This window comes from Lagenorhynchus albirostris, chromosome 14, assembly GCF_949774975.1.
Source record: "Lagenorhynchus albirostris chromosome 14, mLagAlb1.1, whole genome shotgun sequence".
In the NCBI taxonomy this organism is placed as follows: Eukaryota; Metazoa; Chordata; class Mammalia; order Artiodactyla; family Delphinidae; genus Lagenorhynchus; species Lagenorhynchus albirostris.
This window is the reverse complement of record NC_083108.1, coordinates 16,389,137-16,413,235: the sequence shown is the minus strand read 5'-3', so window position 1 is coordinate 16,413,235 and position 24,099 is coordinate 16,389,137. Positions and strand designations below refer to the sequence as shown.

The 24,099-nt window shown below is 45.9% G+C and overlaps 1 protein-coding gene across 2 annotated transcripts in view; it reads left to right on the top strand.

The window, feature by feature from the left end:
* Positions 1–24,099, top strand: part of NEDD4L (NEDD4 like E3 ubiquitin protein ligase) — a 340,545-nt gene that overhangs the window by 90,961 nt on the left and 225,485 nt on the right. For both annotated transcript variants that reach the window (XM_060121798.1, XM_060121799.1), the window contains exon 2: positions 19,686–19,759. In XM_060121798.1, the coding sequence (XP_059977781.1) occupies positions 19,686–19,759 (74 nt within the window). The remainder of the gene's footprint in view (positions 1–19,685; positions 19,760–24,099) is intronic.

The following is a 24,099-nucleotide window of genomic DNA, read 5'->3' as shown; positions in this document are numbered from 1 at the left end:
CGTCCTCCTGGCCCACCTGTTCTCTTCCTGTTTCTTTCTCCACAGAGTTTGTCCAGGCTCCATTGTTGTTGCCCATATATTTTGATGTGTTTTTTTGCATTACGGTTTGTTGCAGGAGGTCAGGGGTGAGTTGTGGTGATTCAAAATGTAAATTTCTGGCGCGTAGTAGGTGCCCAATGAGGGTCACTAAATATGAAGGTTTCTGTGTGTGAAAATACAGAAATCACCATAGCATGGTCATTTACGGGATGGTTGTGAAAGGGAAGGCTGTAGACTGGTGACGGGACTCAGTTGTGTGTGTGTGTGTGTGTGTGTGTGTGTGTGTGTGTGTGTGTGTATGTAGGTGGGGGGGGCCGCCTGCACTAGGCTGATGAGTATTTTGAGTCATATTGGACACATAGGGTCAAGTGTTAATAGTAATGGAGTTGACTCTGGGATTAGAGAGCAGAGAGGGTGGAATGGGGGTCCATGGTCACAAGAGAGTCCTAGACTGATGGTGACCAGGGCTGCCTGCGTGTTGATGCCTCAGCACAGGAAGAGAATGAGATTCTTCAGTAGGCGGGGGGAGGGGGGGAGGTCGATTTAAATATATATAGTGAAGTTGAGTATCAAATCATCTATACCATAGGGCAGAAAGAATCGGCAAGATTGGGTAAACGTGGGATGACATAAAAAGAAACTGTTGGCATAAAGCGCTTCTACCTCCTCGTGAAAACAGTTTAATTTCTCATTTTGAAAGTAAAATAAATACTCTTTGGAGAAATAAAGAAAAGATAAACAGAGCAACTCAGGCGTGATGGAGAATTACACTCCAAGTGAAACAGTCACTTTTTCTGCCATGCCAGAGGAACCGTTGGAAATGTTTTGGTGTCTGTTCTCTCCCACAGAGTGATTCTTGGTAAGAGTCATTGGGAAGCTTCGAGGCGTCGGGACAGAGGGAGGAGGTGAGCGCTGAGGATCTGTTCACTTTTGGGTTAGATCCCAGCTCCTCTTCTCGGCATTGCTGGCTCAGAGAGAGACACAGGGCTGGGATGCGGGAGGAGGGCTTAGGGTTGCAGGTGCAGGTCTGGGGTCCCTGCATTGAGAAATTTTGTTGGCGCCTCTCACACGTTTCTGTCCAAGTTTTCCCTGGGAGAGGGGACTAAGCTTGTCCCCGCAAATGGGAGATCTTAAAAACGGGTGCAAATTGCCCATTTTGCTGCATGATGCTTTGTTTAATATAATATTCTTCCGCAAACTTTATTGCACTTTAGGATCACCTGGGAGCTTGTAAACACAGATCACTGGAGCCCAGCCCCAGAGATTCTGGTTCTGGGGTGTTGGGTGGGGCCTGAGAACCAGCATTTCCACCAAGGTGCCAGGTGATGCTGTTGCTGATAGTTGGGGGTCCACACTCTGAGAACCGCTGTCCTATTCATCAAGACGTCCAGAAAAATTGGTACTCCAAGAAGATGCTCCATGCCGGCCCTTTGGGTTCCTGGCACCGCTTCCTGCATAGACTCTTGCAGGGAAGTAGCACCGGTCCAGTGTGGGAAATGCACAAATTCCATGGTTGTGAACGGCCACTTGAAGGGTGGGTGGCTGATGCTCTCTGCATCCTCAGGGTTTTGGGGAGAGGAGAGGTGGAATGAGCCGGTCCAGGCTGTGGAAGGGATCTGGCTCAAAGGCTCCTTTGAGTGGACCGGTTATATATCATGGGCTTTATCATCCTCTGGATGGATGGTTGGTTCCTGTCTTTCTACAGTCTCTCACTTGATAATAATTTTAAAAACTTAAAAATCACCCTTATAAACATAACAGGCTCTTTATAGATGGTCCTGAAGGACAGCAGAGGCCTTGTGAAAGGTATAAAACGTGTTGCTGCAGGGGAGGAGATCGCACTTGGAAGTGGGAAGAGGTTGATGTGGCGTCCCCTAGGCTGGCATGTTGGTAGATTCAAAGGAGAAGCAGGTTGGTAAAACTTTGTGAAATATTGACCGTCAAAACCAAGTGCAGGGCTTCCCTGGTGGCGCAGTGGTTGAGAGTCCGCCTGCCGATGCAGGGGACACGGGTTTGTGCCCCGGTCCGGGAAGATCCCACATGCCGCGGAGCGGCTGGGCCCGTGAGCCATGGCCGTTGAGCCTGCGCGCCCGGAGCCTGTGCTCCGCAACGGGAGAGGCCACAATAGTGAGAGGCATGCGTACCGCAAAAAAACAAAAACAAAAAAAACAAATGCACAGAGCTTGGCGTTAAAAGTAAACATGAATTTTGGGCTTCCCTGGTGGCACAGTGGTTAAGAATCCACCTGCCAGTGTAGGGCACATGGATTCGAGTCCTGGTCCGGGAAGATCCCACATGCCACAGTGCAACTAAGCCCGTGCTCCACAACTACTGAGCCTGCGCTCTAGAGCCCGTGAGCTGCAACTACTGAGCCTGCGAACCACAACTACTGAAGCCTGCGCACCTGGAGCCCGTGGTCCGCAACAAGAGAAGCCACCGCAATGAGAAGCACGCACACTGCAAGTAAGAGTAGCCCCTGCTCGCTGCAACTAGAGAAAGCCCGCGCTCAGCAATGAAGACCCAATGCAGCCGAAAAAAAAAATTAAACATGAATTTCAAAATATAGAAAGAAATAGCATCGGATAGAAATTGATCAATAAAATGAATGCAGTATTCAATAGAAAACTCTTAGGAAGTAAGAAATGGACATGAGACGTGGGCCTTAAAAAAGGCTGTAAGTCCAAGAAAAAAGTTCCCTAAAATGAAAACACTGTACACAGGTGGCCCTCACCTTGCCCGATTCTGTGGTAGCTAAACTCAGTTCTGTGCAGAGCGAAGCCTGCCTGTGAACTCTGCTTCAGAGAGCAAGGACTGGGGGGCGCAGAGGAAGATACGGGATTGTGTGCTGTAACCACAAGGGGCCTAACTAGGTGATGATCACAGCTCTAACTCTGAATACCCGCTGAGTCCCAGCCCCCATCTGGAACCGGGAAGCTGCAAACAGTTTGCCAAATGTTCAGAAGCTGCTGCCAGTGCAACACCCAAATATTATTCATGATACCCAGTTATCCATCACATATTGATGAGGACCTCCTATGTTTCAGATGCTGTTCGGATACAGGGAGATGTGTGTGTGTACATTTGTAGGTAGAAAAAACAATGAAAGCAGTTTTGAAGGGATTACTTCCTTTTGGAATTTCTCCCCTCCTATATTATGTGAAATCCATATTAGGACCATTCAAAAGTAATCAAACGTCATAAAATATTACTGTGAAAGGAATAAATATTTTAAAATGTATTTCACATGGTCTTTCAGAGAACTCGCTCCGTAACACCATCTAACCTCCTACAGCTGTCTGAAAAAAATTTCCTGAACCTTCTTGTTTTCTTTTTCCTCCGAAATCGTTCTTTTGGAAGTAACACATTTGTAATTTTAGTTCTGGTGTTACTTCACTATACCTCTCTTTGGAAGCAGCACACACCCACGTAGTAGATGAGATTATTTTGTAGTTTGAAAAAGGGCTAGAAAACTTGATTTTGATAGTTTTAAATAAAAAAAAAAGTCAAAGCACTGATTTTAAAATTATCTTATGTAGTTTTAGGAAGAAACTGGAAAAAAAATAATTTAGCACAATTCTGATGAATTAGGAAATAGAATTTTTGAGTCACCATCTCATTAATGAGTTGCTGATATGAGTTATGTCTTTGTAATAAAGTGGCATTGCTGGGTAATGAGGCTCAGCTGAAATATGAAATCTGATAGCACACATTTGCACATTTTAAGGAAGTACAGCTATTAGAAACAGTGGTTCTGCCTGACATGAGATTATTACAGCCAGTAAGCTTGTCTCCTTTTCAACGTGAAGCCAGTGACCCTGAAGGTTTTGCCTCAGGTGTCCAGATACCTGGTAGATAAATTACAGGTGAGCATCACTCATGGTGTACTGCTGGCTTTCGGCCACAGACGATGGTAGAAGGGGAGTCAGGAGGGAGGGATGCGTTCAAAGTAAGGGTTGCTATCTGGGCCTCTGGTCCCAGTATCCTTGTCCCCCCCCCCCCCCCGGATCCGCTGTCCTGTTGTTGACGCCTGCAGCTCTCTAGGTTTGTGGCACCGGGTGCCGTGGCTTCTTGACGTTCTGATGGGCCAGCTCCGTTCTGTTGGCAGCTTCTCCCTGGGTGGGATTGATCTTGACTCTCCCCTTGCAGCTGAGGCTTGTGCTCCTCCGTGGTGTTTGAGTTTAGCTCTTCCTGCAGCATTCAAGCTAACTTCAGCCACTCCTTGAATCAGTGACCTCCTGCCCTGTTACCTAGTCCTTCCCTTGTGTTAACTCTTGAAATGATTCTAAGACCAGCCCATTGTAGAAGTGTTGCCATTCTTCATAAAGGGATTTTAAACATCACATATAGAGCCAGTCGGCCACCGTAAATCCTTTATCGAATAAGAACAACAACAAACAAACCAAAAAGAATACTGTTTACAGATGCTCTTAGTTCATTTCTAAATTATTTCATTCGTGTTGTTTTGAAACTGGCTGAGAGTCAGGAAGCATCCTGATTTATGAATAGTCTTGTGTTTCAGTGTGTGGTGGGTGGGGGTTGTGATTCTTACTCCTTTGTTTTGTCTTAGAGAAGTTACACGTATCCATTCTGCTGGCGGGGTGTGATCTCGCATAAATTTCAGACGAGTTCTTCATCCCCGCCCCCCATGTACCTGTCTTCTAAAATCGCGGCATCTCGGAGTTGGGAAGGGGCGCCCGGGACCATTTGCTTCATTGTCTTCCTCCCTGGTGATACTTCTGGCAGGTGCTGATCTTTTCTCTCTCTCTGGGGCTAACCGGCCATCTCTCTGCCTCCGGAGGCCACCTGCTCCGTGTTTGACCAGGGTTGACAGCTGGAAGTTCCTTCCCTCAGGGAGGCGCATCTGCCTTCCTGCAGCTTTCACTCCTGGGGTTGGGGTTTGTCCTCTGCGGCCTCATAAGAGAAGATGACTTGGTTTCTGCCAACCCACCCACTTCCTGCAGAAAGAATCTGCTCTTAGAAATGTGTTTAACCCGTTTTTCTTTTTTTTTTTTAGTCTTCCAGTGATGTTTGTTTATTAACTATCCTGGTTACTTAAAAACAATATTTTTGAGTTGTTAATACATGTAAATGGTTTTAATTAAAAGCATAAAAAAGGCCATACAGTGATATATGTGTGTGCTTGTCTTCCTCTCTCATACCTGTCCCTAACCAACTAATTTCTGTCCTCAATATCAGCCAGTGGTACCAGTTTCTGATGTCCTTGCAAAGTTTACTTTATGACACGCAAACACCTAATCCGTGTGTATCCACATACACACGTGTCCGTCCATCTCCTTTTTATGTAAAGGATGGCGTTAACCCCACATCTCTACCTAGCTGTTTCATGTGACAGTACATCTTGGATTTTCAAATCTGTCCGTAGAGAACATCCTCATTCTTATGGTTGCTTAGTGTTCTGTTATATAGATTTTGTCCTATTTACTTAAAAAATCAAAGCAAAACGACCACCTCCCTCCCAAGTCATGCCTCTTGGGTTTGCACATAATGCTGGTCCAGGGCACCAGTGTGATGACGTTCCCTGCTCTGGACTGGGAATAATTATACTGTCACAGAGTTGAGTCATATTGCACCAAAGATGAAATAAAACCCCAAGAATTCCACCCCCCCCCGGCTTTTGATGCTCTCCCATTCTGTTTCTTCCATCCCTCGGCATTGACTCAGGCAGCTAAGCACACACAGCGCTCACCACTATAAAACTCCATCCTGTGAGCTTTGGCCCGTCACCCATTCTGATGAAATCTTGTTGGATTCTGATCCAGTTATCTGACATTTTATCTGGTTGTGTGTATCAACTACAAATTGGTTTAGCCTGCCATCAATAACCCCCTCCAGATTTTCCTGGCTCACAACATGGCCCAGGATGGAGCTAATCATGGAGCTCCACGACATGAGCCCCGTGACAGAACCCCCGGAGGACCCCTGGAGTTTTCTAATGATTAGGCTTTGGATAAGAGTGAGCAGCTGGGTGCAGCTAAGCCCCACCTCACTTTAGCATCACTTCACCTTCACATCATCATCTTGTCTAGAAGAATACAGTGTGTTTTGATTGTAAGCTGGCCAGGGTCCATGTCCACTAGTATGCAACATGCCCTTGAACTTTTCACCTTCTCAGAAAAGGGAATAAGCGTGCATGTCTTTTATTCTTAGCAAACCTTTGCTGGAGATCTTTCTTTTCTAAATGTTCATAACACATTTAGTGATTCACTCTAGAACATTGCTTTGGATGAATATCATTTATTCATTCCCCCTGAAACATGGGGTGCCGACCTCTTTGCTAGAGTCTAGGAGAACAGTCCTGAGCAAGGGGAGTGGTTGCCTTGTGTCTCTCTGGCGTGGGGCGGCTGCCCGTGGACCATTCTTCTTGTCAGTTCCTGAGATCTGTCTAGCCTCTGCCCTCCGAGAGCTTCGTCTTTGGCCATGGTAGCTAATTTAAAAAGCCAGTGACCAAAAAGGGTGAGAGGAGAAATACAGGGTCCTATGGGAGCTTATTGCAGGAGAACTTAACGAATCTAGGAGCCCTGGAAAGACATTTTCAGAAAACGTGATACTTAAACTGACACCTAAAGACAAGTAAGGAAGAGATCTGAGCAAAAACAGCCAATGGTGGTGCTGGTGGAGGGATGAACTGCCATAGCCCCGTCTGTATAATTTACAATGTGATTCGTAACTTCTTTAAACGCTGGGACCTTGGCCCATCTCTTGATATTTGTCTGTAATTTCTCTGAGATGACCGGCAGTTTCTCTCAGCCATGGGGAATTCACCTGGGGAATGTCTTCTTGGGGACCCTTGGGAGTCCCTGCCTCCTGAAACTCAGACCTCTTCCAGTTCCTTCTGGCCAAACTACACACTCCCCCCAGAAACCTAGATTTCACTTTATTGCGAGAGGTCAGAGTTATGACTGCCGTGAAAAAGACAGAATTTTAGGGACTTCCTTGGCGGTCCAGTGGTTAGGACTCTGCACTCTCACTGCCGAGGGCCCGGGTTCGATCCCTGGTTGGGGAACTAAAATCCTGCAAGTGACATGGCCAAAAAAAATAAAATAAAAATCTATGTAATTTTAGATTTGGAGCTATGATTTTTGGCTTTCAACAAAGTGCAGCTGTTTATTATCATTTTTAGAACTAGAAACACAAGATCATTCTTGTCTTAGCCATCTCAAAGGAATTTAAAAATGTTTCCTGTCTTATGATTAGGTTTGGAACAAAAAGACCATTGATAAATGGATTCTTTGAAGACCTTTTACATGGAGTTTCACCAACTCCTACGGTACGAAGAGAATTTTGAATTAGTGGAGGAGAGTGACGATGTCCTGGAAACCGGGACTCTTGCCAGCGCAGCCGTCTCGTGGACATCGTTCACTGGTACCCTCCCTGCCCCTCCCCATCGTCACTGAATTGCTGTGGATTCTTGGCCTTTAAGGATTTAACGTTTCTAACTGAGAGCCAGTCTAAAAACCTGTCCATACGTGGAAGAATCTGCATGCTTGCCGAGGCATATGTTTGAGTCATGTTAGGTGTGAGGCCTGTGGAAATGCAGGTGCCACTTAACCTGTGACTGACCTTGGCCTTCACCCATTGCTAACTCCTCAGCCTCCCGCTGACCCCTAAGCCCACCTGCTCCTCCATCGCTTCTTCAGGGATGTATTTCCAGGTGAAAGGATATAGAATAGTGATAACTGCAAAGGACTCGTGGTGACCGCTGGGAATGCCATGGTTCTGTTCTATTTGAGAGTCAGAAACAGAGACATCCAGTGCTGTCACCAAAAGAAAGAAATGTAATGCCAGCACTTTTCAGGCCAAACAGTCAACACAGTATTTGGTCGGAGGGGTGGGAAGGAGAGTATGAGACAGACCTGCGTGGTTCGGGGCAAGCCATGCAGAACTGGCATTAGAAGTGACAGAAATTGTATGGGTGCTCGAATGTGATTCTCGTGGAATTTGTCTTCTGTGACATCTGTGCTTTTCTGGAGCAGGTGGACGTGGTCGCAGCCAGTCTGCCCAGATAGAACTGTTCCATCCCATGCGCTTGCGGTCTTCTCCTGCGGGTCATCCTGTGGGCCTGGTCTGGCTTCCCTCTGGGTAGTTTTCTAGGTCATCGGCCACCCCCACTCCTTCAGCTGTGTTCAGTTCCACCAGCCCTTTGCCTCTATTGTCCAGGAGGTCCATAGTTCTCTTAAAGGGACCAAGAATCCCTGTTGGAATTTTACCTCTTTTCTTTCCTCCTGAATGCTTTTTCTGTGAATATTTTGCAGGACTTAGCAACCTTGTTAGGATACTGGCCTCATCAGCGAAAACTCCCAGATCTGTATCACACTCGCTATGAAGTCACTATCTCTGCAATTCTCCTATGTATAGAACGATTTTGTAAATGTCTAGACGCAGGGAGACCATGCTGTACTACATAGTATTTGCTTTATTAGTCTTCTCAGCTCTTAATCTATAGGTACATAATTTGCATACTGGTCTTTAATCTTTGAGAAGAAATCTTGATCCTAGAACATGTGATTACCATAACGCCTGTCTCATTTCCAGATAGCTGTGTTCCATAGTTTAACTCTTCTGCAGTGTTCTAAGTTATGACTGGGGTCCTTTCCTCCCTCCTGCCCTTCTTTCCAATCTTCCCTCTCGCGAGACGTAATTCAAATCCTGCTACCTTCCTGCATTGAGTTGGTGCCCTTAGAGCAGCACCGTCCAGTAGAACTTTCTGTGATTATGGAAATGTTCTCTGTGTTGTCCGGTGTAGTAGCCATTAGGCATATGAGGCTGTCGAACACTTAAAAGTGTGACTGATGTTACCAAGGAACTGAATTCTAATTGATTTTAATTAAATTTAAATAGCTTCTTGTAGGTAGTGGCTACCATATTGGACCTTGCAACCATGGGGTTTAGTTGAGAAAATAAGACTTACCTAACAAGAAAAAAAAAAGGACGACAGTGATTTATGACTTAAGTACCAGAATAAATGGTCAGTCTGAAGGCAGGCTCAGAGGCAGGGCCTCCCACACTGGGGGTCCACTTCTGACCTCTGGACTGAGCTCTGGTTTCTGACCCCTGACAGCCTCTTGGAGATCTCTACCTGCACGCTGGGAAGATAACCCCAGATCGAGAAACCCAAGTCCTTTTATTTGCCTGGCCTCAGACCCCGCTCTTCTTCCTTTGTTTTCTGTCATCTGACTGCATCTTCCCCCAGTAGCACCGAAACTGGAAACCTGACTTGATGCCGTCTCCTTGTCTTGCAAAGCCAGTCTGTCACCAATCCATGCTGCTCCCCCAGCAATAGCTTTGGAACCAGTCCCCTATCCTCCATCCAGGGCCACTGTGCTGCTCACCTGTCAGACAGTGTAGCAGCCCATGTCATTGCTTTCCCTGTCCTTCTCTCTGGACCCACCTGCCTTCATTCTGTCCTCTGCTTGTCACCTGGTGAACCTGTCCCTCACCTGCTAACCATGTTTGTCTTGCACAGCACAGAGGATGAAACCAGGCCGGGACAACTCTTCCCTTCCCCCATAGCCCTGCTCACTAACCTTCTTTCCATCTGGAGGGGCCCTCATGCTTCTCTCTTTGTCTGAAAGGATGCTTTTCCTTCTCCTCATTCTTACTCATCTGGGGCTTTACTCAGCCTTCTAGTCTACTTCCCTCTCCCCACCCGTCACACGAACACTAATTTCTTCCTCCTCTGAGTTCCCACAGAATACCATCCATTGCTTTTATTAAACTTACCATGTCGTCTTGTAATTACATGTGTATGTTGTTCTCCTGATACATAGGCAGTGAATTTCTGTGGGTGTGAACTGTCTTATTGATTCCTTATTCCTTATACTTTTTTCACGACAGAGTAAGCACTTTTGGTTGAATAACCACATGGACCTGAGCAGACCATGGGGCGTGAATAGGTGCTGTCTGGACAGGTGCAGAGGGGAGGGCAGTTAGGTCCCCATGAAGAGCACAGGTAGGTTGGGGATAGAGCAGGTTGTGGTGACCCTTCAGGGAGGAGTTTTAATTGGGTCCATTTGTCCATGGGGAGGTCCCACTGGAGCAAGGAGAACAGACATTTTAGAAAGATTGGGCTAGTGAGGCGGCAGGTGAATTAGGACGAGAGAAGCTGCCACACATCAACGGCAAGGACATAGAGCAGGGCACATAACAGGCATCCAGTAACTATTAGAAGAAGGAACAGTTGAGACTATGTCAGTTGGTTGACGGACCATCCCGCTGTTAGTGATAACTCAAGTTGAGGCTGCCAAATGAAGAAAACGGGATGAATTTAAATGAGTGTTGTTTTTTTGTTTTTTTGTGGTACGCGGGCCTCTCACTGTTGTGGCCTCTCCCGTTGCGGAGCACAGGCTCCGGACGCGCAGGCTCAGCGGCCATGGCTCACGGGCCCAGCCGCTCCGCGGCATGCGGGATCCTCCCGGACCGGGGCACGAACCCGTGTCCCCTGCCTCAACAGGCGGACTCTCAACCACTGCGCCACCAGGGAAGCCCTATCACCATTCTTTCTGGAATTTTTTTTTTTTAATGTCATACTGATGATCGTATATCTGAAATTTTCTGGAGTTGTCCCAGTTTCAGATTTTGACTGTACTAACAGGGCGTGGGGGTTCCATACTACTTAAAATAATATAGCTGATGCGCTTATATTGAGCAAGTCAACCAAATTCTGTTAATCCTGCCTTAAAAATGCCACTGCTTGTTACATGATAGAAAATACAGGCAATGGTCTTCTTCTCACTGGTGTTTCATTCCTTGTATTGAAACATTGTCCTGATGCACAGGAAAATCTCAATTTAGCAAAGAGAGAAATCAGGCTCCCATTAATTATTGCGTGGGATTCTCCACGTGCGTTAGTTCTTTATTGCCGTGTAACAGATTATCCCTAAACTCAGCAGCTTGAAACAACAAGCGTGTGTTACCTCACAGTTTCTGTGCGTCAAGAGATCAAAGACGGCTTAGCTGGGTGGCTCTGATTCATGCCTTGGTGGCACATAGCATGCAAAGATCTGTCATGAGGTTGAAGTATGATGTCAGCCAGGAATGCTGGCTGTTGGCAGGAGGCCTCAGTTCCTCGCTACATGGACCTTTCTTCTCATCGGGCTGCCTGAGCGTCCTCACAACATGGCAGCATCTGGTTCCCGCCAGAGTGAGTGATCTGAGAGGGGGAGTGAGACACAATGCTTTGCTTTTTATGACCCAGTCTTCAAAGTTACACACCGTCACTTCCTCCACAGTCTGTTAGAAGTCACCAAATCCACCCCCAGCAAGGGAGAGAAATTAAGCCCTGCCTCTTGAAGAACGGAATTTCAAGAATTCATGGACCTATTTTAAAGCCACACAACATCATTTCTGAAAGTCCGTCACCTTGTGCATTAAAATTGACTCTGCCCTGGAGGGCCATCCTTTCACTTCTTCCCGTTTGTTAACTTTTCCATTTGACATTAAGAATGGTTGTAATCTAGTAGAGGTTAAGAAATTTAGGTTGCACAGAATCCTGTATTTCTGTAGCTTTTTCCGGAACTGATATCCTTGGGACTTCCACTAGTTTCAGATGTTGTGTGTTGGGCGGACAGTGGTGAACAGCTACTGTGGATGGTCCCGTAGGTGCGGGCTGTTTGCTGTCATTGGTGTTATCTGAGGTTGAGCTGGATGTGTAGGCTTGGTATTGGGCTGCTCTCATTTTCCATCCTCTATCTTTGTTCTCCCCACACGTATCTCACACCTCTGTTTCACCCCTGTATTATAGGCATATTTCAGGTATGTGTGTACTAACCTCTGCAGCTGACTGTAAGGCCCCGAGGGGCAGAGAAGAATGCATCTTGTTCAGTTTTGAGCTCCTCCTTTCTGCTAGCAAAAATTCCTTGAACATAAATCACTCAACACATTTTTTTGGTTGAATGTGTCATAAGGTCAAAGTGGAGAACACACACACACACACAGAGAGAGAGAGAGAGAGAGAGAGAGAGAGAGAGAGAGAAAAGTTACCAGCAGTGTAAGGTTGGGAAACCCCTCGAGAGTGAAGAGGGGAAAAGGTTTAGGGGGCAGGAATTGGGGTAGAAAAGGCAGAAAGAAGATAAAGAGGACAGGATATAACAAGAGTTGGAGATGACAGGAACGTGGGGTGATTTGGGGAAGATGGGTCGATGTAGGAAACTTTAAAAAATGTATGGCCCAGGATCTTGTCTCCTAGTTAGGGCGAGAGCCAGGTAGGAATGGGGAGATTAACAGTATCTCTTGGGTAGCAGGCACTATGTGGACACTCCCCATATGTTGTTTTATTTTTTAAAGCAACTAAAATTAGTTGACTTATATAGAACTTAAGATATTTCAGTGGTACAAAAAATATCAATTATCTCTCTTAATCTAGAGAGTGGTTACTGCAAGTGTCATGGGTAATAACTAGAACTATAAATATACTGTAGAATTGGGAAGGTAAAGACATAAATTAATTTAGGGGAGAATAATCAAGATGTAAATCCCTGGCTTAGGACTTCCTCATCCACAGGGACAGCTGGTGTGTGTGTGACACATGGGGTCACAGTGGATCCCTATGGAGTAACAACACTAGTTCCCAGCCCAGATATCAACTTTCTTTTTTTGGGGTGGGGGGAATCTGCCGTTGTTAAGAATAGGGAATCAAATATCAATATAAAAGTTATCTTCTCAAGGCAGATTCACAGGAGACAGGGTGAATTCTAGTGCCTGTGTTGAGCTGCCCTTGAGATTTATTTTACCACAGGAACGATTTTGACAGATTATGTATTTAATAGGTTTTGTGGGTGGGCATGGGAATCTGGTAACCACTTACACACGGTTTATATGAGCAGGCTGCCGAGTTGCAAACAGCTGACTTACAAGATGAGCCTTCGGCATACCACCTGGCTTATGGACTTCCTCTGTGCCACTCATTATGGTTTGAGCACTTTATCTTGTTTAATGTCTTGATGAAGAATTAGAAAATTAAGTGGGAAAGAAAAACACCTGTCAAGTGCAGAGAATCCTCCCTGTGACACAATAACAATGCAGGGCAGTTGATGAATAGAATGGGAGGAGCCCCTCTAAGTCATGGGAAAGCCTGTGGTTATCTGGCCTCACCTCTTCTCTGCCTTGCTTTCTCTGCCTCATACAGGCCATTGCCAAATAATATTTTCACTGTCATAAGCCACCTTAGTTAAATATTTAATTCTACAGAGTCATAGCCAGGGACCAAAATGTCATGCGTAGATTTTATGAAAGTAATAAAATGCTTCAGAGAGTACAGTTGCTCGGCGTGGGGCCCGTTGCATCTGATAAATGAGTCACATGCCTGGTCATGTGTTTCCTCACAGAGTGACGATGGCTGCTTATCTGTGTGCAGCCTTGTTATTTGGAGGAAACAAAGATAAGAAGTTTTTGCTGTATGTGTGAAACCCACGTGTAAAAAACTATTTTTATAGAGTAGCCTTCTCTTTCCTGCTCTCCTGCCCCTAAATATTGGAGCAAAGTGAAATTTCCTGCAACAGCTGCTTGTAAATAGTAAGCGCTCATTAAAGGCCCTCTCTACCTTTTATCTCCCAGCCGTTGCCTCCGAATTACGTAAGAGGACCCTTTTCACATCCTCCAAATAGACAGCTCTATACCTTTGTGAGTTGGCTAAAATACAACATGTAGCTGTGTTTTCTTATGACAAAAGATTTATTCATTTTAGAAATATGGAAGTCTGTTTGCCTAAGCCTGTGATTTTAAATTTTTCCTTTTTTTCTTATGTATTTCCTGAAGTTTCTACAAAAATGTAGTTTCCAAACAAAAATATTTAATGTTTCAAAAGGAAAATAATGCAAATATGTAGAAAGATGTTATCCATTATCCAGAGGTAATCACTATTACCATCATCCTCTCTAGGGCTTTTCCTGTACATATATGTAATTGATATTTATTTATTTATTTTTTACATCTTTATTAGAGTATAATGGCTTTACAATGGTGTGTTAGTTTCTGCTCTATAACAAAGTGAATCAGTTATACATATACATATGTTCCCATATCTTCCCTCTTGCGTCTCCCGTCTCCCTCCCTCCCACCCTCCCTATCCCACCCCTCCAGGTGGTCACAAAGCACCGAGCTCATCTATTTTAAAATGGGACTGTATCGTATGCAAGGGCAGGCTAACTGCTAAAGCAACCTTCAGTTTTCAGTGGGAATAAACTGTACCAGTCTATTTCCACTTCACTGTCTGGGAAGGGGCAGTAGGTGGTGGTGGACAGGGCAGGGTGAGGCAGGGGATGCTCTATTCCACTCCCCTCCTTTCATGGAGTTCCCCCTTCTTGGCCTTCAGGATTTTCTCCATTGAGCGGGGGGAACAGGGAAGAGAATGGAGGTGGGTGAGTGGGGGGACCTTGTCTGGAAAATGTGTCCATCATTTTTGTCCACATCTCATTGGTCAGAAGTTGGTCACATGACTGCAATTTAGGCTGGGAAACGTAGTCTAGCTGCAGGTCCGAGTCAAAAAGAGAAACAGTCTGTTGAACCACGAGCTGCTCTCTAACTCAGTTGTGTAAACTGTTTTGAAACTTTCAAAAGAAACCAAATCGTTTATTTCGAACATGCTTTTGTGTGCAAAATCTGGTTCCCTCTCCATCTCTACCCTATGTGAAGCCCCACCGTCTCTTGCCAGATCTTCTTATAATTGGTCTTCCTGCTTCTGTTCTTACTCCCCTGTAGTCGCTGACCCCCAACAACTGAAGGGGTCTTTTAAAAACTGAAGTCAAATTTTATCACTCTCCTGCTTGAAACTTTCCAAAGATGGTTGCATTAATGCCCACCCTCTAATGAGGCTGGCGTCTCGGCTCTCTGACCCCACCGGCCATGCTGCCCTCCCTCCCTCTTCTGGCCCTCTGGCCTCTCCTCTTGGACTTGCCCTCTGCAGGCGGTGGGACTTGCCAGCGTCCCTGAATGAAACTCCCCCCACCCCATCACCCGTCAGCTTCAGTGTCACCTCTCCAACCACCAGTCCTAGAGAGCCTCCCCTCTCGCTTTACTTAGTTACTTCTATTTAACTGTCATGTTGTTGTCAAGGCACTCAACCACCATCAGAAATCATCTGGCTTGTTTGTTTGTATATGCTTGTAATCCATCTTTCTGTTTCCTAGATTGTGGGTTCCTTGAGGCGGGAGGAACTCCATGTTGCTCCCATCTGTGCCCCCAGATAATGAGTCCTGCACGCGGTGGCTACTTAGTACATACTTGTGGGATGAATGAAGGTCTTGACAGATTCTCATGTTTTTTTTTTTTTCCCAAGGACCTCTGCTTCATTTTTTTTTAATTTTTAAATTCTATTATTTTTTTATACAAGTTCTTATTAGTCACCAATTTTATACACATCAGTGTATACATGTCAGTCCCAATCGCCCAATTCAGCACACCACCCCCCCACCCCCACGCGGTTTTCCCCCCTTGGTGTCCTTACGTTTGTTCTCTACATCTGTGTCTCAACTTCTGCCCTGCAAACAGATTCATCTGTACCATTTTTCTAGGTTCCACATACATGCGTTAATATACGATATTTGTTTTTCTCTTTCTGACTTACTTCACTCTGTATGGCAGTCTCTAGGTCCATCCACGTCTCAACAAATGACTCAATTTCGTTCCTTTTTATGGCTGAGTAATATTCCGTTGTATATATGTATCACATCTTCTTTATCCATTCATCTGTCAGTGGACACTTAGGTTGCTTCCATGTGCTGGCTATTGTAAATAGAGCTGCAATGAATATTGGGGTGCATGTGTCTTTTTGAATTGTGGTTTTCTGTGGGTTTATGCCCAGGAGTGGGATTGCTGGATCATATGGTAATTCTATTTTTAGTTTTTTAAAGAACCTCCATACTGTTCTCCATAGTGGCTGTATCAGTTTACATTCCCACCAACAGTGCAAGAGGGTTCCCTTTTCTCCACACCCTCTCCAGCATTTGTTGTTTGTAGATTTTCTGATGATGCCCATGCTAACTGGTGTGAGGTGATACCTCATTGTAATTTTGATTTGCATTTCTCTAATAATTAGTGGTGTTGAGTATCTTTTCATGTGCTTCTTGGCCATCTGTATGTCTTCTTTGGAGAAATGTCTGTTTAGGTCTTCTGCCCATTTTTGGATTGCGTTGTTTGTTTCTTTAATATTGAGCTGCATGAGCTGTTTGTATATTTTGGAGATTAATCCTTTGTCCGTTGACTCATTTGCAAATATTTTCTCCCATTCTGAGGGTTGTCTTTTCGTCTTGTTTATGGTTTCTCACGTATTTTTAATGACAGTGTTATAGCCCATTGCACGGAATTGCTGTGAATATTTAACTGTCTACTTTTGTGGCTTTTTATTTATTTTTTTAATTAATTTATTTATTTGGCTGCATTGGGTCTTCGTTGCTGAGCACAGGCTTTCTCTAGTTGCGGCGAGCGGGGGCTACTCTTCCTTGCGGTGCGCGGGCTTCTCACTGCGGTAGCTTCTCTTGTTGCGGAGCATGGGCTCTAGGCACGTGGGTTTCAGTAGCTGTGGCTCACGGGCTCTAGAGCACAGGCTCAGTAGTTGTGGTGCATGGGCTCAGTTGCTCCGTGGCATGTGGGATCTTCCTGGCCCAGGGCTTGAACCCATGCCCCCTGCATTGGCAGGCAGATTCTTAACCACTGCACCACCAGGGAAGCCCCTACATTTTTAAATTAAAAAAATGTTTTGATGACTCCGTTTAGCTAGTTTTTGGGGAATTTTATGGATTTTTTATTTTATTTTTATTTTCTTAGGATTGATTCCTAGGTGAGAATTTGTTTACTGAATGGGTGTATGTACAAAATATTAAGGTGTTTAGACCCTCCTGGTTTGTTTCCCCATGTAGTTGAGGGATCTGGTATAGCACACTCTCAATAATACTGGAAGGTGGGCTGGGAGGGGTGGGGGTGGGAGTTTTGTCTGTCTTCATTGCTGTATCCCTAGATCTTAGAACAGATGTTCATGTTTACTAAATGAATAAATCAGTTTCCATAAAAAATTCTAGGTATCCCTTCATTTAAATTTATTTTTATTCATTTATTTGTATAAATGTTTCCTGATTTTTAAAATGTATGCTTTTGCAGAGTAGGTCTGTCCAATGTAAGAACATTCGCCCAACGTTAAACCTAAGGGGTGTGGGTGTTAGCTGGGCTCACCCTATTCCTTAGAATCCAGACAAGGTTCCTCTGAGCCCCCTCTGGAGTTGGTGGTAAGTCCAGGATTCTGCCCAGGATTTCCGAGAATCCCAAGGGCTGTGAGACAAAGAGACCATTTCTAACCAGAATTCTTGTCTTCTTCTCCGTGACTTGTGATTGACTGTAGTTTGGTTTTCATCACACCGTCCCTTCTTTATTGCTCCCACATCAGTCACAAGTGCAAGACTAGGTGTGTTGCTCTGAGTTGGTCATTGGAAGAGTTACTGCTTTGGAGACCCTCTATCCTCCTCCACAAAGGTCCTTTCACCCTTCTGTGGCCAGATCACACATCTGCTTCAGCCAGCATCAAGGACGGGCCTGGAGACGTAGCGCTTTCCTTTAACAGTATCCACCCTCTGGGGGTTGCAGCCGTTGTCCCCCTTCTGCACAGTGGTGTCTGGGAGAATTGCTGATTTGCAATATTTGTCATTGCTGAGAGGGGCAGAGAGTTGGGATGGGGGAGGCAGGGGGACAGAAAAAAATAAGTTCCTCTCCAGCTGTTCCTTTTCCTCATTTCTTCTTCTGAATGATTCCTTATTCCCCCAAGTAAAGTCTTAACCTCTTCGCCTTGCTGATGAGGATTTCATTTTAACCCATGGTTCTCCATTGGTATGCTAGGGGCACTAGTGGGTCATAAGCTCTTCCCAGGTGTATTAGGAACTGTCCACAGGTGTGTTGCCGAATTTTGATCCACGTGTAAAAATACTTCAACTGTGGCGTTCCTCGAGCTGAGTAGGCCTTAGGAGCTGTCGAATGATGGCTGTGGGGTACAGCCTGCTGTGAGAAACAGAAAAGAGCCTTAACCTAGATAACGTGCCAAGAAAGAATCCCTGGTGATGGGTGGTGAGCTGAGTGTGTAAGAGAAAGGGGAGGGCACTCAGCACCTGCTTCAAGGACCAAGGGAAGAGCATGTAACCCTGGGAGCTTTGGTAAACCACATAGTAGGGTCCTGCTTTAGGTCCTGTTTAGTAGGGTCTCTGGCTTGGCTCAATCCTTTCATGAAGGTTGCCAAACATATTAAATCCTGCCAGACTTGAATGCAGGCCTCCTTTGAAAGGGAATTATAAACACACACGTGTTGGTGTCCCTTGCTGTGTTTGCATGTGAGCAGCCTTATGTCGGGGGTGGATGGTTGGAAGGGTGAAGGATCCTGGAAAGTAAAGGTTCTCAAACATGGGTTCCGATTGCCTGTATGTGCGCTTGATCTGGGCGGCTCATCGATAAGGTTCAGCACCCTTTTCACTCCATGTTTTATTTCACCCTGCCTTTATCTCCTTTGACAGGACATAACGTACAGATCATTTAGGGTTTCTTTCCCTCACCTGTGTCTTGACTAAACACATTGGGTAGATGAATTTCCTATTACTTCTCTCTTGCCCCTCAGCACTTGGGTCCCCGAGGGCTCCATCCCTAGCCATTTTTTCTTCTCACTCGTCTTGGATAACTTCTCACAGATCTTGAACTCTACCTACCACCTGTCAGCTCTACACTGATAACTCCCAAGTCTCTAGCCCAGACTAGATCTCTCTCCCATTTATCTGTTTAGTCATCTCTTTTTTTTCCCACCTGGTTGTTTCACAGGGCACCTTGAATTCAACCGAATCCTCTGTTTCAATTTATGTTAAGACGTAGTGGCCCAAACTGGAAATCTGAGAGTTATCCTGGACTTCTGCCTGCCCTTCCCCCTAAGCCATCTCATCTCTCCTGAATGTCTTAGCCCTTAGACTAGACTTCTCCTGGCATGGTACCATCACAGGGTCCTGTGCTGTCGTCTGCCCATCACTCTCAGTAGACTGTAAGCATATCCATGTCTATATTTCACGTCCAAGCTCAATGCCCATAGGAGCTGCTTAGAAAATATTGGAATGAATAAATAAGCAGGTGGATGGGATGAATGAATGAATGTTTTCTGAGGTGTTTTGGGGTGACTTCCATTTAGGATGATGCTTTTTATTTCTTTTTACTGGAATGAGACATTATTTTTGTTTGCCAGCACCAACATTTTGAAACCGTAATTTTGAGGAAATATTTTACCATGTGAAATTCCTCTCTCAGGCCACACACACAAATATATTAACTTCAAAGGAGGAATTATTTATGAAATTTATGGTATGTTATTGCACTTGGTCATTTATCTAGGTGGTTTCGTGTGTGCGGTTGTGTTCTTGGTACAGCTGGGAAATATTTACTGTCTGTGGCAGGAATCATTGATCTGCATGACCTAGTTTGAATTAAACTTGAGCTTAACTTGGATGCTCTCAATGTCTAGGGTTGTAGGATTTCAGAGCTGGAATGTTGCTTTTTGAACTTCAGCGTAAGGAAGGATCGCCTATGCGTAAAGAGTAATCATTGACTTTGCATGTTGGCTGAGAGAACGATCGATTCAAAGTCCATTTTGTAAACTACTTTTTTTCCCTCTCCAACAGGGAGAGTCCCGTATCCTCAGAGTGAAGGTTGTTTCTGGAATTGATCTCGCCAAAAAGGACATCTTCGGAGCCAGGTATGTTTGCTTTGTTATCTGGTAGGCTTCTGAAGAGAGTTTAAGCAAGCGCTTTTCAAGTTCAGGTGCATCGGAATGACCCGGCGGGGGCGGGGGCGGGGGCGGGGCGGTGCTTCTTAAAGCAGAGATTGCTGGGCCCTGCCTCCCGAGTTTCTGATGGAGTAGGTGATGCTCACGCTGCAGCTGGTTCAGGGACCACGTTCTTGCAGGGGTGTAGACCTTGTGCAACAGCGGCAGTTAGCGGGCTTGGCCTTCCTACAGGTTGATTTCATGAGGAAATTCGATTCAGATGTTTCTGTTTTTCTGCAGTAGAAAAATAAGTTTAAGAACATGTCTGTGTTCATTTTAATATATTCCTGTTTTTTGGTTTTTTTTTTTTTAAAAAAAACCCTAGCTGAGGGAAACAAAGTATTGTTTTGTTCCTGGGAGAACTGGATATTTTTTGGCATGTGTAATTTTGGAATTAAGAGACTTGGTGATTTCTGTGGCATTTATGGAAGCACCCACAGCCTCCTCATTCTGGCTGTTTTAGTTAGCTTTTTTATTTTGCGTGTAGCACCTGGTATCCCTGTATCTTTCAGTCAGCCCTACTGGCTCTTGACAGTGTGTTGCCTTAAGTTGCTGGACTGGTAGCAGAGTGAGGATTAGAGCTACTTGGAACTAGGATTTGAACCAGATTTCGGAGAAGAAAGCCCTTTTGAACTTTTGACCTAAAGGATATATTAGAGATGATGTAGTCCAACTTCCCTGTCGAATGGAAACAGGAAAGGTTACTATTTAAATCCAGTCACTTATGAGGCCCCCGGTCCCTGCTCAGTGCTCTCTTCCAGTTGGGTACCTGATGGGGTTGAACCAGAGGGCCGTGCTGGCCGCTAGAGTCACCACATTGGAACACTGGGTCATCCCGTGAGTCTCTGGAACCATTGCCCGTAGTGACGCTCGGGTTCAGGGCCTCAGCCTGACACTGGAGACCCTGAGTGATGAGGCCTCGTTCTGTCCAGCTAACCTCATCCTCCCAACACCGCGCAGAAGCCCTCGTCTGCCGTTGGTCGGCACACCTCTTTTATATTCTGTCCTGTTACCATGCCCATTTTGAGTTTTGTCTAGCAAAGAAATCAGTAAGCTACTAATGGGATTTGCGTTAACGAGCAAAAATAAATCCAGGCGTATCTCACTTCGTTGCGCTTCCCAGTACTGTTTCTGAACAAATGGAGGGTTTGTGGCAATCCTGTGTTGTCAAACAATGGTTGACATTTTTTAGCAAGAAAGTATTTCTAAGTTAAGGTATTTACACTTTAAAAAAAAGACATAATGCTATTGCATATCCAATAGACTACAGTATAGTGTAAACATAACTTACGCACTGGGAACCCAAAATTCGTGTGACTCGTTTTATGGTGATATTCGATTTATTGCGGGGCTCTGGAACTGAGCCTGCAGTATCTCGAGGTCTGTCTGTAAATAAGTAAAATCGATGGACGTTCCAATATCAGGGAAATATTTTTTTTAATTTCTGATGCTTACGTGTGCCCCAGATGACTAACTGAGGGTTAGCTTTCTGAGTTGTGTCACTGGGAAACCGCATGCTTTGGGGCACTGCCATCAGCCTGAGCTGCAGGTGATGGGGTGGGGAGGGGCAGGGGAGGCACATCCCACCTGCAGGCTCTCTCTCATTTGACTGTGAAGCCACCCTGAGCGGTTTACCACGCGCCTGCGCTAATGCTGTAGCATTTCACTTGCCTCTTACTAAATTAGACGTTTATTGGAGACAGAGACATCTTACTTTTTAGCATCTTTCTTCTACTGCTTAACACACAGAGCACCACGAACAGGACTGGGTCAGTTGGTTTTTAAATTTCAATGTTTGCATGCTGGCCAGTAGACTGTGCTCTTACGTCAGAAATGCCTGTTGCTCTCACTGGCTCTTTGCATCAAATGTTAAGAGTTTGGAAGGAAGAAGTTGGATTTGGAATATTACAGTCACGTTTCCTTCGATTCATTTTTGGTTTGTTTTGTCCAAAACTCTTCTTAAAAAAAAATGAAATTGATTCAGATTGTGTTTTTTAGCCTGTTCAGAAGCTCTGAGGTTAAGATTGGTAGCAGAATTGGGCTCCAAGTCGTAAAAGTGCCGAGCAGATCTGAATTGTTACATTTATATGAAAAGAGGAGGGGTCATTTCTTCGGGGCAGGGCTGAGAGGAATTATAGATAATGCCTCAGGATGTTCAGTGTTGTGGCTTCATGAACCGACTGCCAGAAAATGAGCAGAAGCTCTGAATCTGCGTCTGCCCTTCACTGTCTTAGCTTAATAAATTCAACACACACACCCCTGCCTGCCTGCCTCCCTCCTTCCCTCTCCCCCTGTCTCAGGGGCCAGAGTGCTCAAAGCACCCATTTGCCCGTGAGTGGATGCCAGTTGGAGGGTCAGGTGACCCTGCAGCGTCCCGCTGCACTGGCATCTCCCTGGAGAGTGGCGACAGTTCTTGCCTCGTTATTTTGCCTAGTGACCTGTGGTCTCTTCCACGTTGTCTCATGCACATCCTTGCAACCCACCTCTGTCACAGAACGTTAGCAGGAAGCAAGGAGAGCAGTTTTCTCGTCACCGGCGGGCGGGGTCGGGGAGAACCCCAAGATGACTCTGGTTGGCTGGCAGCGCTCACGTGTCCTGGGGGAGTAGCCGTGAGTGCGGCAGGTGTTGTAATGTCTTCTGCGCTGTCCCCTGGAGTGAGACCCTTTTCTCTGTGTCCTTCCGAACCACAGGCCGGCAGGCCCCCCTTCTCCCCCAGCCTGTCACTGAATCTTCCCTCCACCTCTGTGTCTTCCAGGACCCTGATTCTCCCTTCACAGAAGGAGGGCTGGGTAGGCACTGGGAGCCCTGATGGATGGAGGAGGAAGGACAGTCTTCCTCAGCAGCAGCGTCAGGCACTTGGAAGTGGTAGAAATCAGATAGAGGCTTGGATGTGTTGGAAGACGGATTTACAGTCTCTGGAGTCAAAGGAGGCTGCCTGGGTCACGTGGCCTGAGGGTGGGGGAGGGCCGGGCATGTTGGTCGGAGTAGGCGATGCTGGAGGGTAGAGCAGTGCCCTCCTGGGCGCCTGAGGAGAGGCTGCCTGAGGCTCCAGCGCTGAGGACTGGCATCGGCGGGGGGACCCTGGCCTCTAGGCCTACCTCTCAGCTTGGTCTCATGAAGACCACCCTTTCCCAAAACAGAAGCGGGCGCCTTCTGTATGCAGTGTTTGTAACATGGTATTACCTCCCTTTTGACGTGTTACTGGCATTTTGCACATGGCCTACCTTTCTAAAGAGTCTGATTTTCTTTGGCCCAAGCTTTTAAAAAAGAAAGAAACTTTCCACTCACCGTGCACCTGAAATGCCCTTCTCCTTACCTGCTCTCTCTGTCCCAATCCAGTGCTGAGGACACAGGATCACTTTCCAGCTTCCATCCAGCAAAGTCTCACTTTATTAAAAGAGTCTTTATTGTTGGGAATGTCCTGGCGGGGTCCCATGGTTAGCACTTGGCGCTTTCACTGCTGGGTCCTGGGTTCGATCCCTGGTCGGGGAACTAGGACCCCACAAGCATCACAGTGCAGCTATTTAAAAAAAAAAAAAGAGCCTTTATTGGAAGAAGATTTGATAATTGAGCTGTTGCTCCCCTGGAACTTCTCAGCAGTTGGTCTGTGTGGAGAATTGCGGCAGTAGAGAAAGATGTTATCTTTTGGACCCTACCTTCAGGTGGAGAAGGGCAATCCTATAATCTGTCATCTAAACAAGGGACACTTTTGTTTGCAACACGTGCTGAATCAAATGGGAAGTCAGGACATGGGATGTAGGTGGAGACGGTGGTCACCTTGGGTCAGAGGCACCCAACCGTTAAGATCCATACTGTGAAAAAAAACGCTGTGCAAGGCTTTTGACCGTTTGTTGTTACTGTCTTAAGATTGGCCAAAAGAAAATCAGACTCTTTCAAAAAGTAGGCCACGTGTAAAACGCCAATAACACATCAAAAGGGGAGTAAAATCATGCTGGAAACACCGCATACAAGAGGGGTACCCACTTCTATTTTGGAAACAGGTTGTCTTCGTGAGACAAAGTGCAGCGTTAGGGGATCAGGGTGACACCGCCACCTGGGAGGTCCCTTGGATGCTGTGCCGGTGGATGGTTTGTCGCTACTCGCTTTCTGACGACCCACCGACATGTCCACACCTCCCACCCTCCAGCCTGCCGCAGAGCGTTTGAGCTGAGGCGCAGACCTAGCCAGAGGAATCCCCTCATCCCCTCCTTGCCTGGTTTGATCTGCGTTTGCCTGTGGGCTGAAATCCCAGTTTCCTGTTAAGGTGGAGG